This window comes from Micromys minutus (assembly GCF_963924665.1).
Source record: "Micromys minutus genome assembly, chromosome: 13".
In the NCBI taxonomy this organism is placed as follows: domain Eukaryota; kingdom Metazoa; phylum Chordata; class Mammalia; order Rodentia; family Muridae; genus Micromys; species Micromys minutus.
The window spans coordinates 43,931,713-43,945,693 of record NC_137982.1 but is presented as its reverse complement, the minus strand read 5'-3'; the positions used below and the strand labels follow the sequence as shown (position 1 = coordinate 43,945,693).

At 44.1% G+C, this 13,981-nt stretch overlaps 1 protein-coding gene across 2 annotated transcripts in view; it reads right to left on the bottom strand.

Moving 5' to 3' along the window:
• Positions 1-397: 397 nt before the first annotated feature.
• Positions 398-13,981, bottom strand: part of GORASP2 (golgi reassembly stacking protein 2) — a 28,295-nt gene continuing 14,711 nt past the window's right edge. For both annotated transcript variants that reach the window (XM_080927817.1, XM_080927818.1), the window contains exons 3-10: positions 13,197-13,400; positions 12,676-12,762; positions 11,902-12,032; positions 8,696-8,828; positions 7,702-7,825; positions 4,048-4,134; positions 3,173-3,292; positions 398-1,906 (exon numbers count right to left, since the gene is read on the bottom strand). In XM_080927817.1, coding sequence (XP_080783943.1) covers positions 1,572-1,906; positions 3,173-3,292; positions 4,048-4,134; positions 7,702-7,825; positions 8,696-8,828; positions 11,902-12,032; positions 12,676-12,762; positions 13,197-13,400 — 1,221 coding nt within the window. In that variant the 3' untranslated portion in view covers positions 398-1,571. The remainder of the gene's footprint in view (positions 1,907-3,172; positions 3,293-4,047; positions 4,135-7,701; positions 7,826-8,695; positions 8,829-11,901; positions 12,033-12,675; positions 12,763-13,196; positions 13,401-13,981) is intronic.

Genomic DNA, 13,981 nt, shown 5'->3' with positions numbered 1-13,981 from the left:
ATTGCCCTCAAATTCCTGGAACCAAGGAGGCCAGTGGTGAAGCATCTACCCAGCACACTCATGCCCCTGGGACTAATCCCCACACTAAGAGACTCAAGTTTTCCTGAAGAGAATATGCAGTTTTGCACTTCAAGTAGAGTCACTGGGCCACCATCCTCCTCATGGGTGTTTTTGAGGTCCTGTCCCCTAGAGTCTGGGGCTTCAGATATTATCACAGACATCTTTCTGGAAAGACGATCCTTCTAAAGTGATAACCCACGAAGGTTAAAAACGCTTCACTGGAGAAACTGTTGAATCATTTTATACAGCTTGAAAACTTGCTTTGACTACCTTATAGGTTGCTGTATTTTTCTGGAGGGAGGGAAAGAGAGAGGAGGAAAGAGACTGAGCAGAGGTCTGTATGAGATGCCTTTTAATCACCTGGTTTTTCGCTAGAGTCTTTCACTGACTCTGGAGCTGCCAGAGAGCTTCAGAGACGCCTAGTACTGGGACAGCTGGAGACTTCTACATCATTCAAGTTTAGGCCTGTGTCTCTATAAGTGCATCCTGGGAGAGGGGCTAGGTTTCTGGCTGAGTGTCAGCAATGGCCACTGCTTTGCTGTGAGTGATTTATGCTAATAACAGGTCAAGGGCCAACAAACTGCTTCCATCTTATTTCTAAAGGGGGCTATCAGATGCATTTCTGTCACCCAGGAATCAATTCCATTTGATGTAGCATCTCTTGGAAACTTAAAAAAGCGCACCTGCCATAAGCTAACTTGAGTGATATAGGCACACATGAAGTACACCCGTGTCATTTACATATAACACAAGAACATAAAGCGACTGAAGTTTATTGCCGTCTTCGCTCTCCCAGGGTTGCATTAAGTAGCTACAGAGCACAGCTCCTCTCTTTCTCTTTCTCTTTAAATGCCATCTTACCATAGGCATCTAAAGCAACAGCAGCAGCTACAAAATGGTGTCTGAGTAATTCTGAGTTCAAAACAAGATCTGTGTACAGACAGAATAAAAAGATGTTCAATTAATAGTGTGCCGTGTAACCGGAACATCTTCAACTGGGAGTTTTGTGTAAACCTTAATAGAGATGCGACTCACAGAGACCAACATTAAATTCTTGTTTCCTTTTAGAGTTTAGTGAGGTGGTCTGTGTTCTTGCAAATGACTTACAAAGTACAAGAAATGTTGCATGTGGGACTATTTCACTTCCTTACACAGGCGTAGACGTGGTTCGGGGTCCTAGAGGGCACCCTGACATCCCTCTTCCAAAGATGTACATCCCAGAATGGCAGGACATACCTGGCAGCAAGCCACCCAGAACAACTTTTTTTTTTTTTTTTTTTTGGTTGTTTAAAATACAAGCACATTTTCAGATTCCCCTCCTTGGCTGTAATTGCCCCAACTTGGTGGGAGACAAGCCCTCGGCCTCTTTTCGTAGTTTCCCCTTAGAATTATGTACAGGACACCTATAGATAGGGTACAAACTAGTATGAAATCAATGGTAGTTTGCGATTCCAGATATGATCCCGTGGTTAAATAAACAGACCATGTTGGTTCTGAAGATTGATTCCAAGTTAAGAAGACTCAGAAGCATTTGCATCCGTAACTGCAGACACAGGCTTCTCGATGGCTGGGGTGCAGTCGCTGACTCTGTCCTCAACAGTGCTGGGGACCTTGGAAGCAGGAGACATCACATCCACAGTGAGGGACGAGGCATCTGCCTTTGCAGTAGTCATGACAGGGTCAGAAGGTGGGCCCATGGCAGAAAGGGAAGACAGCGGCTCCCCTGCGCTGGCTGCAGAAGAACCCTCTGGAACCAAAGGGAATGACGGGAGAAACTCGGTCGGCATGGGGAGAGGTGCAATGCCAGGTAAGTTTCGGGAAGGCAAGGAGGGAAGAGGTGGCAAACCTAGGGTAGAAACAGCAGAGATCACATATCCTCCCAGCAACCAGAACACTGCGGTCAAGCACCCCTACCTGCACCACATCAAGGACCAGTAGCTACCTGTTCTGACCTCTAACTGGAGGCTGAGCCAAAAGCTTTCCGTTCCCAAGCTCCACATGCCTCGGCCCGGCACTCAGAGCATCTGCTGAGGGGGTGATGGAAGCGATGCATGGCTAGCTGGATGTGAGTTAGGAGGATCCTGCTCCCAGAAAAGGTGCAAGTCCAGTTACAGCTGCCTCTTGTCAGCTAAGAGGAAGGAGCCGTGGAGGGGCAGCGAGGGCTGCCTCAAGGGAGTCACCCTGCATCTGACGAGGTCCTGAGACTGACAACTGTCTATGCTGTTCTTTGGTGCATTGTTCTGGAGATTATTTAAGGAGGAAAGAGAAAAAGGGTATATCCAGGATACCACTGGCTAGAAAAGCTGTTCCTGCTCTTGGAGGCTTGTTGCACTTAAAGACAGAGGGGGCCAAGAATATGGGCACCAGGGAAAAGAAGCAGGGAGTGTCACCAATGGACTGGGGCTTTCTGGGTGCCTTGTTCTTCAGCCCTGGCACTGAAGATGTGTTGAGTTGATGTGAGAAGTGACAGTGACAACCAATATTTAGTGTGGAGTGATCACTACATGAATGGGCAGTCAAGGGGGTCAGCAGCAAGAGCAGACTTGGGGACTGCTGTGTCCTTTTCACCTGCCCATATGATCTGAGAGCCACTGGCAGCTAGTACTCTAGTTACTACTATAAAAACATTGTCGACAACCGAGAATACTTAGCTGGCACTGAGTGCAGACCTGGTGATCCTAGCACTTGAGAGGCTGAGTCAGGAAGTTAATCCATTTGAGGGTAGTCTAGGCTAGCTACACAGTGAGACCCCAAAACCTCAATCTCAGAAAAATGAACAATAAGAGGCCTGGACTGCATGAGCACCAGCATCTCCTGTGGGCGGCAACCTTAAACAGGAACTGGATTCCTGCTTCTCTAGTAGGTGACCTGTGCCACACTGTCAAATTCAGTGCACAGTGCCACTCCACAGCCTGTCTGGGGCCAAACCTGCCAGGCTGGGTCATGGACATCTTTCTTTCTTCTTTTCCATATAAAGATGGATACTGACTAGAAGTAGCTGAAATAGGTTAAGCTGAGTTGCTCTTTCTGGAAAAGACTGAACCGGAGGCCTCACTTTCCTGAGTACATTTTTTATTAGCCATGTCTTAGGAGGGTAAGGCATGCAACATACCCGGGTTCCCGAGCTCCGGCAAGCTGACCCCTGGCATGATGTGCGGGGCAGGGAGGTTGAAGCTGGAGAGGCTGGGGAGGTTGGGGAGGCTGGGCAGCCCTGCTGACAAAGGCATCAGACCTGAGCAGAGGGTGAGAAAGAGCAATGGTAAGTCACTACCTGGAAAGGAGACAGACAAAAGTATCCTCTTCAGAATTCCAGCACCAGCGTTCACTGATGAGTAACAACTGAATCTCACAAAACACATTCTTGTGTCTAAGGGATTAGGCTGTGAATCCAGCCAATGTTACAACAGGCAACAAATGAGCCCAAGACCCTGGACAAGAGTGATGGTACTCAGTGGTCCAGTACCTGGAGAAAAGGCTCCTTTACTATAGCAACTACCCAGGAAGCACAACTAGATAACTATACACTATCCATCACAGTTCACCATGCTGCCCCATCATTCTGTGTGAGCACATGTGCAGCTCAAGGCTGACGACATCTGCACACTGACAACTGTAGCCCTGTAGTGAGAGGCTCTGACAACACACACCCCCATCACATCTCACTGATATCAGCTCATTGATTGGTTGATGGCGGGACTCAGTCTGCACTGGAAATACCAAGAATCCACACAATTTAACATGTGAATTTCTCAATACATAAATAAATAAGGAGCATTCTTAGCCAGGGCAGCCACAGAACAGCCACCAGGAGTTCTACACACACATAGGTGGGGAGGTGAGATGTTGGGGAGTCTCAGGCTAAGTGGTACCTGCTTCCTGGTCTGTACCCCTGTCCTGTCACAGAGCTCTGCAGTGATAATGAATGACTACAAGAAAGAATTTCAGCAGAAAATACCATTATCAACAAGCCTTTAGCTGGCTGCTTACTTGGTAACGTGGTAGCTGGGTTCATTGGTGGCACAGACGCAAGGGACTGGTTTACTTGTGGTGGCAACAATGGTACAGTTGGTACACCTGAAATAAAGCAATTAAAGCATTTTAAAACCAATTCTACTGCCAGAAACGAATAGATCAATACAGGAGGATACTGTTCAGTGTTCACCACAGCCAAGTCCCAACTCTTGGCTGCATCCTTTACTATGTATAACCTTTCAAAGCTAACTCATCAATTATGGCCCCAACAGACACCTTAGGCACAGCCTAGTGAGGGATGAGAAAACTGTGTAGTCTTCTCTGGATAAGCTCACTGGACAAGAAATCTGTCACTGACCTAAGATGAGTCAGATCAAAAGCAGGCTCACGCAAACACGAAGGCTGGGAAAGCACGGGCTGAAGAGCACTGTGCCCTGGACGCATGGGAGCTGATCTGGGAATAAGAATGACCGCAGAGGCTCCTTAAACCTTAGGCTCCTCTACCCAATGCATCCCTACCTGTACCCAGGGAGGCTCGTGGAAATATTTTCCATGTACAAGGATCCTCAGGATGCCATCTGATGAAGACCTGTTGTCTGGCACTAACACACTCAAGTGAGACTTTTCTGTCACAATAGTAATACATGTTGGACACTCTTAACCGAAAATCTCAAATCTGAGCTAATCCCAAGTATGAGCCTTTTCTGAGAGCCAATGTGACTCTGCAAGTGAAAAATTCCATACCTGATCTCATGTAAGGGATGAAAGTCAAAACACAGGCGCACTGCAAATACAGGACACATGTGTTTCAAACAAATGAACTCGTGCTTAGACCTGGGCTCCAACAGAAGTGTCTCAGCACATCTGCTGGTCAGTGTTCCAGTGCTCAAGCTTCACGCTGAGCCATGTGCTGTACAGAGCTAGGCTTTAGTACGCAACAGGAGTGGGCTGTTCCTAAAAGACGAGCCACCCATAGGCAGCATCTTATTTGCTAATGTATAAAGTGCTTTCCTGGAGAAACTGAAGACATAAAGGAGGGCGGGGGGGGGGGGTGGGGAGGAAAAGAAGGAAAGAAAGAAGGAGATGAAAAAGAAGAGAAAGCCCTAGCACAGCAATGATGGGAGTTCAGAACCTCAGGCTGAGAAATTCCAGTAAGGGAAAGTCCTCACTCTGGACACACTGCTACAGTGTGTGCCTGCTAAGTAGGTCCACACAACAGCAATGCTGCAACTATTTTATATTTCTGTCTTAAATCTTGCCTTTAAGATGTAAACCGGCTGAAGCCAGCTCAGCACTGGCTGTTCCTTCAGAGGTACTGGGCTTGGTTCCCACTCCCCACATGGTGGCTCACGACAGTCTGGAACTCTAGTTCTAGGGGATCTGATGCCCTCTCTGACTTTCAAGGGCAGCAGGAACATGCGTGGTGCACACACACACATGAAGGCAAAGCATTCATACAGATTAAAAAAAAATCTAAAAAGTTTTTTTCTTACAAAAATAAAAATAGCCTGGATTTATTTCAAATTCTATATCCTAATAAAACCTTTCACATGATATTTTTTTCCAGTTTAAAGGGTAAATTCCAATTATTTTTGTACCAAAAACTAACTGACTGAATCTAAGTTAGAAATTATCAACCAGGGCCACAAATGGCCTTTGCTCAGTCTGGGAAGTTCCAGCAGTTTTGGAGAAGAGTGTTCTTTGCTGTTACCAGATTTAAAAATAATTATTATATTTATTTTATGTATGTGAGTGTTCTACCTGCATATATGCTTGTGTATTATATGTGTATAGTGTCCTCAGATGCCAGAAAATAATGTTGCATCCCCTGGGACTGTAGTTGTGAGCTGCCATGTGGGTGTTGGGGATCAAACACAGGTCCTTTGAAAGAGCAGCCCGTGCCCTTAACCGCTGAGCCCCTTCCCCAGCCCAGCTGCTGTCAGATTCTTAAGGGAGTGGATGGTTGGAGAGTTCAGGCACTGCAGCTAGAGGGTACCACTGTCCGCTTCATAGTGTTTCAGGTTCCGAGGCCCTTGTCAGGGGGAAGGAGAAACCACAGCCTTTCAGAAGGGGAGGAGAGGAAATAAAACACACCAAACAATAAACACCTTGTCTTAGAAGTGGTAATATACTTTCGGCAGAAAAATCACACAAGGCAGTGTGAGAGGGCAGTGTGAGGGGTATACCAGATCCACACTGATTAATGCTACTTAGTAAACAAAACCAACAAACTCTCCTCTGTCCACAATTATTATGTGGAGTTCTTTGAGAACAAGAAGTCAGGAGGGAAAACATGTCTAATAGGAAGCCGCTTCTGACATGTCATGGCGTTAACACTTTCATGTCTGAAATTCATGTTCTAAACTGGAAATTTTATTATTATCTTTTTAAATGGACTCAACGGTGAAAATGTTTGGTTCTTTTCAGTCTTGTGAGCAAGTACTACTTCTTTCCTGTTTGTCTTGTCAGAATCCAGAAGCTATTTTGTCAGCTGCAGGGGCATCTGACACAGTACAGGTTTAACTGTAGTGCAGTGAGGGAGGGGTCAAAATGAACTGTCAATTTTCTCCAAAAGTCACTGTCAGAAAGTTAGGATGACTTGGCCAGATGGGCCTGCCGCCTTGTGAAGCAGCCTGACCCACCATTATTACCACATCTACTCAGAAACCAACTGGAAGGCTGTAAGGTGGGTGTAAGAAATCAGCATAGCATCAAAAAGAACTCGCACATTAGATGGGAAATGAGCCCCTTGTTATAGTATCTGATGACATGGGGGTCTGACGTTATTTGGGAAACATGCCTACTGTAGTAATGGCTGTGTACCCTCTGAGGAAGAAAAGCTGATTCTGTGGAGTGGTAGGATTTAAACCAAAGGACTAACTCCAGACATTATACCTTCACCTAGCAATGCTTCTTGATGGAACAGAGTGGGGGGTGAGCAAATTCTGAATACAAATAGCTAAATGAGCCAACAAAACAAAATAAAACACTATTTCCTAAGTAAACAATGTCAGACTTCAGCTAGTGTTTTTGACGATAATATGGACACTATATAATTAACTCCAGACATCATGAAGAGGAGAAAGCAGAAAACAGGAGATAGCAAATGGGAAGAGAGAACTGTGTCAGGACTGAGTGACTCGCATGTAGGTAAACACTCCATTGAAATGTGACCTCATCAGACTCAGAGACTTGCACACAAGGGGACAGGCTGCCTTACTCAGAAATCCAAACAGAAACATCCTAAACTTGATTGATGAATGGGTAAGAAAATGTAACACAGCCATACTGCAGAACATTATTAATAATAATAAAAAAATGAACCACTAATATATACAATAATATCAACGATCCTTGAAAACATTAAGCTAAGAACATGGAGCAGTCAGAAGCATACATATTCTATGAAATGTCCACATGGGCAGCAAGCTTAGTAGCTCCTTCAGCCTGGCAGACTACAGAAACCAGGGAGTGGCCGGAGCAGTGGGGCAATGAGGTGTTCCAACTTGACTGGGGTGTTAGTTGTAGAACTCTGCAGATAACTAAGAACCACTTAACGAGTGAATTGGACGGCACGGGAATTCTCTCCATAAAGATGTTAAGGACAACATTAAACCACATCAGGTAGAGCGTGGATAAAGCCGGCTAAGTGAACACAGCTCTACATACCTGTACTGAGAACGCTGCTGACAGCCGGTGGAGCTGAGCTAATGGAGAGTCCAGACAGACTCTGCTCCACGCCTGCAGTTCCTGGTGGTGACAAAGATGGGGGACTGACTGAGGACAGCTGGACCTAACAAAGAGAAGGGGGTGGGGTAGAGAATTACTGATGAATTAGTTGAGAAAGCAGCTGGAAATCCTAACGTCATGATTCATTTCTCCAGTCTCATTTCTGACCTCCTCAATGTATCCACTCCTCCGTCACTGACAATACCTTCACCTAGGAATCTGTTCTCAACACACTCTAGAGTCCCTATATTCAGTGTCACTTCTAATTCCCTATGACTCTCTGCATTCTCCCATCATAGTCTGTCTGTTCCCTGGCTGCCACATGACACTACGGTTGTCACATACTAACCTCTCTAGGTGGAAGAGGGTGGGGGGCTCTGGCCCCGGGCCTTACAGGCATGGGGAGTAAGGAGAGAAGACATTTCTCAGAAGCTGCACTCCCTCTGAAGTGGAGAAGGCTGAATAAAGACAATATGGCAGGGGTCTGAAGAGATGGCAACAAAAGCAGCAAGAACTGCAATAGACCCGAGTTTGGTTTCCTGTACCCCCTTGGGCAGTCCACAACTCACAGAACTCTAAGTTCAAGGACTCCAATTTCTCCAATTTCTGGCCTCCTTGGGGACATGCATATGTGCATGCACACAGACCCCACCACCAAAGCCTAGCTCCACCTTTACATCTTTTCAGGTGTGTGGTTTTTATGTGGCCAAGTAGACAGGCGTAAGCACGTGAGATGCCTTCCTAAGAACTGTCAAAAACTCTGCAAGCCACACAATCCTGTGACCATTTTCATCACCTTCCACTGGCCTAAGCTGCTCTCTGAACACCTAGTGCTCGGTTCTCTAAAGGCACACAGCTCCCTCCAGATGGACAGGACTCAAATCCAACATGATGCTTGTCTCAACTACTACTGACCACCCGTGAATGACCTTACCTCTGTAAACCCATCCTTAAGAGGAGTAATGGGGGCACCCGTCATTTGTCCTGGAAGGGAAATCTTCTTTCCTTCTTCAAAGGGGCGTGTGGGTATTCGGTGCAAATAGCCATAGCCAATGCCACATCCAAGGCTAGAAAACAGTTTTCTTATTGTTAAAAAATACAACCTCACTTCTTGGAGGTTTTAAAACATACAAGCCCACACCTTTCCTCCCACTCTGGGTTTTTTTGCAACATGGTCTCATGTAGTATGAACTCCTCATGGGCTCGACTGCACTTGATTCTTTTAAATCATGCCATCTTCCCAGAGGTCTCTGGGCTCCTACCTACACAGAACACTGTAAGTGCACTCTGGACACTACTCTTAGCTACCGTTTTTCTTCAAACATTTACTACCAGTCAGCACATGGCATGTTCACTTTTTCTATCTGCACCCTCAATAAAATATGAAGGCTAGTAGAAACAGAGTCTTTGCTTTTTATTACCTTAACAGTTCCCGGCACTAGTCAGACACCTAATTATTACCTACTGCGTAAATCACACCCTGCCTGCCCACTGAAGAGCTCTGCACACATCTCTATGATGATATCATTTTAAGCGTACAGCATAAACCAGATTCAGATATTTGATGACAACTTCTTCTATTTTTCTCCTGCCACTCTCCACCAGAGGCACCTTTCTAACAGATAAGAGCACACTGCTTCTTTCCAGTCTGCGTCTCACTTCTTTCTCTTCCTCTGGAGAATTCCTGATGTCCTCTGGGTGGAGTGCTCTATTCTACTCAAACAGAGCAATGCATGGCCAAAGTCAGTTGATCAGCTTTTGCCCAGAGCTGAAAGTCTTGGAAGTAACATGAAAACTAAAAACAGGTTCTTTCTTTTATCAGTGGAGTGTATTTCTCTGTACCTGGGTCTTTAGTGTCTCTTAAGGACAAGCACGAATCGTATGAATGTGTGCGTACGTGGTGACAGCTCTTTTCCACACTTGGGAGTCAATGCTTACTTTTCTTATAGCTTACATCAGCCGAGTCTCATAGCTCAAAGTCAGCCAAATCTGGACCACTGCATTTACAGCCTTTGACAAGTTAAGGTTCTAATCTGCTTCCACCATGACCTCGTCTTTCCCTGGCACCTGACAGTGTGAGTCACTATGCATGGAGCATGATTCCTCTCTCTCGCCATCACGCAAGGCACACACTTTATCTCTGTGGGCCTCACTACTACCAAAAGCTGGTGGAGTAGGCAGTGTCTAACTTCACCTCTTCTTTATCCAAATCTGATTTTCACAGTGATGCTTTCTATTTCAATTACATTTCCATTTTCTCTTATCATCAAAGCTACACATTCTCTCCAAATTAGCAGAAGAAAGATTAAGTCATCTATATCGATCAATGATCACCTTTTGGCAAAAATCACATTTAAAACAAGGAGTTTTGCTATGGTTGGTTGTTATTTTTGCTGGGGATAGTGTTTGAAGGGAGCAACAGGGGTTTGCTATGTAGCCCAGGTTAGTCTTGAACTTGGAATCAATCCTGCTATATCAACTTTCTCAGCACTGGGGTGGGCAGTACTATACTGGTTTACGAGGTGCCTGCTATTCAAAATAACTAGGTAATGACAGAGAAAAAGCTTGAGGCAACAGCAAAATCTGCTGCAAATTGTGCTGCAAATTCAAGAGAGGCTTGAAATGAAGAGCGGCTGAGTCACACACGGTCAGCATCTGAAGAACAGAGGAAAAGGGGCAGAGATGCTCTGAGTACACAGGGAGAGCACACTTGAGAAAATGGGCAAAAAGAAACTGTCTAAAGAGATGCCCATAAATGGTATTAAACTATATAAAAGCAGAAAGTCTTCAAAGGAAAGAAGTGATAGGCAGATGTTTACAGATGCTTACAACAGCAGGGCTCTCATGTACTGTATGTATACAGTCGGCATCATTAAACGTGGAAGAATAAGTGATGTCTTTGCTGCAGGACCTCACTGTCTATAAAGCTGTTTTAGTTCTGTGACTTGTGATTCCTCCACAGTGTGCAGTCTCAATGAGGCTCTGTCCCGATCAGCTTGGCCTGTGGCATGGCTGTGGGGAGGTCATGGTTGCTAACAGATGCGAAGGACGCAGTCCATCCCGTGGTTTGGGTCCCTGTACTGTGTAAGAGCAGAGAAAGCTAGTGGAGCACTGAGCACACACAGTCTTCTCTGCTATGGCTGTGCTGTGACTCGATGTCTCTAGCTCCTGCTACTGTGTCTTCCTCAGAGTGATGGACTACAACCTGAACTTGTGAGCTAAAACACCACTGTCTCCCCACCAGCTCTCTGCCAGGGTACTGCATCAATCACAGCAAGAGAAAGAAAATTGTAACACACACCGGGAGAAGACCATTTTGTGTTGTGAAACAAAAACTTGCCACCAAATGTACACAGAAGCTTCTTTGCAAATCAAGTTTATGGGATAATCCTTCTAAAGGGGATTAATTGTTTTTGAGACAGTGTCTTATGTGGTCCAAGATGCTCTGGAACTTGTGATCCTTCTGCTTCTACTTCCTGAACACCGTGGTGATTAAAGGTGTGCCCAGTGTCTGGTTTTACGCAGTGCTGGGGGTCAAAGCCAGGGCTTTGTGCCCACTAGGCATGCAATCTACATGAAGTGGACCAATTATGAACGCCCCAAGAAGACCTTATTTCTGGGTGTTTGCAACAGTTCTGAAAAGTAGACAAAGACAACATGATCAAGTGTTGCTACAGACAGGCCAGATGCTTAAAGACACCCTATCTTACTTTTCTTGACGTGTAACGACAGAATGGTTAAACACATTTAACCCTAGAATAAAAATACTGGGAGGATACGGAACCCATATGGAGTTCTTCCTCGCTCTATGAAGCAAGGAAACCACACAAATCGGCATAGGCGTTTCTGTAATTACGACTTACAATCGATAATTCCTCAAATCAGAAAGGCAGTTAGCTCTTAGGCCAAAAAGAGCAAAGCAAAACAAAACAAATGGGCTATAAAATAGGTGCTATTCTCTCTAGGCATGTACTTTTTAAAAAATGTATTATTAATTTCAATATTCTACATCATTTTTCCTCAGTTTAAAAAAAATCAAGATGTTATTTAAAAATAAAAGCATTCTTTTATAACATAGTGAAATAAAAGTTGTAATGCTAAGATTAAGCAGTCATAATTTTACCTTGGGAATGATCTTACCTGCCTTCTCCACCCCACGCAGAATTCGGTGTAATGACCACTTCCCGACAGTTGTCAGTGTCTGTGTTGTAGACATAGAGCTTAAGTGGCTTTGCTTCATGGGTTTCAATAAGGCTGAACAGGTCTTCTGACTGCACATCATCAAGAGAAAAAAAAGTACTGTACTTGAGAACAGTAGGCCTCAAATTTGGCTATCAAAATCAACTGAGAAACTTCCTAAAAGAATCCAGCCTCAGGGTCCTACCTTAGGCATGGAAGTCATTATTTAATACCAACTGGCCAAGCAGAGTCTAATTTAATGTACATATTAATAATAATTCAAGCAAGTCCACTAGATGCCAGGCCTCTGGCCAGTTCCAACGCCTCCTCATGTGCTTACTGTGAACTTTTCTTTCCTCAAGTTCTGCAGAGCCTGATCCACAGACGCCTTGTTTTCCTTTATCTGGATTTTGTGTGTACTTCCACTAGCTAACAGCCAAGGAAAAGACTCTGACTAACAGCTGAGCTAAGGGAGACTCCGCAGCAATGGCAAGTCAGACTAATGAGAAATGAGACTTGCTGGATGCACTCCAGAGGTGTCTCTGCACACAAAGAAGCTGTGCAGGGATCACATGTTTCTCTCAGAGCCACCCTTATGGAGACAACTTCAGATGTTCATTTAACACCCTCAGGCATCAGGATATTGAAAATATCCTGACCTTACACAGCACAGAGGAAATGTGACTCTCTGATTACTAGTAAACACACTTCCTTACTAAGCAGTGTTTTAGTTACCTCATTCATGACAGTATCAGCTCCAATGATGTAATCGCTGTGCGGTCTCAGTCCTGCCAGTGCTGCTGGGGAATTTGATTCCACTTCCTAGGACAACACAGCCAGACCCCAACTCAACACAGAAAGCAGTTTTCCACACTGAGAATGACAGCACTTAACTATAGTGCCTGAAGAACCCCAATATCCAATATTAGATATGTCAGACTTAAGAAACTAGAGAAAATAGGTATTTTAAATTTCCAACCACAAAAACTATATAATATTTATACTTAAAATATTTCTATGGTTATTTGCATTATCAACTCTTTGCCTTTTCTTCCTTGAATTAAAAACTAATCTGTACCTAAAAAGTAATAGATGCTGATTTTCAGAAATGAAAAAACATAGTATCTCCATAATACAACACAATCCTCAATAATAATAATATCTCTACAATATTCTCAACCTGAGGATGACCAGCGTCCTTCCTGCTTTCTACACTATGCTTATACCCACAGGAAGAGTTCACGGTGAATACCTACCAGCACATGCCAAACGTTTTCGTTGGCCCCATCAAAGCTGCAGAAACGGATGCTAACACCCAACAAGCCCTGGCCTCCCCACAAGTTGCTTGGTGTGACTGAGGTCTCCCGCAGCTCTAGGGTTTTGCTGCTGTAGATGAGCATTTTTACAGGCTTTTCAACATTGGCTTTTAGCAGATCCTTCAGAGTGTCATTGTCTTTATTCTAGAAACACAGAAATCATAGTGTTTAATCAGTAAAAATAATGCTAATTGTCAGTTTAAGCATCTCTTAAAGTAATATTAATAATCAGTATAAATACAAACTAATCAGACAAAAATTGTATTAAAATTCAAATGTTTCTCCAAGTAAAAGAATGTCAGGAAATTAAAAACTCTCAATATTATCCAAGCAGACTGCTTTTCTAATAGTTAACCATGAAATACCAACCCAATACTGGGGTGAAAACCAAACAAGAAGTTGTATCTAACAAAGTTACAATGACTTTGCTTTTACAATCTAAAATACAGCTGACCTTAAAGTTTAACTTTGGACCTCCTTTCTAATATATGCTCTATTGTTTATTAGGGGCTAAGTAATGTTAATGTATAAACAAAGGCCATTATGTCAGAAACAAGACAAATTATGAGCAGAAACTTAATAAGACCATTATAATACAAAGCCGGCCAAATAGATACTGTTCTAAGGATTCCCTTTGCGGAAGTTACATAATTTTTTTGTCAACAGACTGTATGTGTAAGACTGTAAACTGAAGACAGTTTAGCAAAAGCAGCTTTTTAAGAATA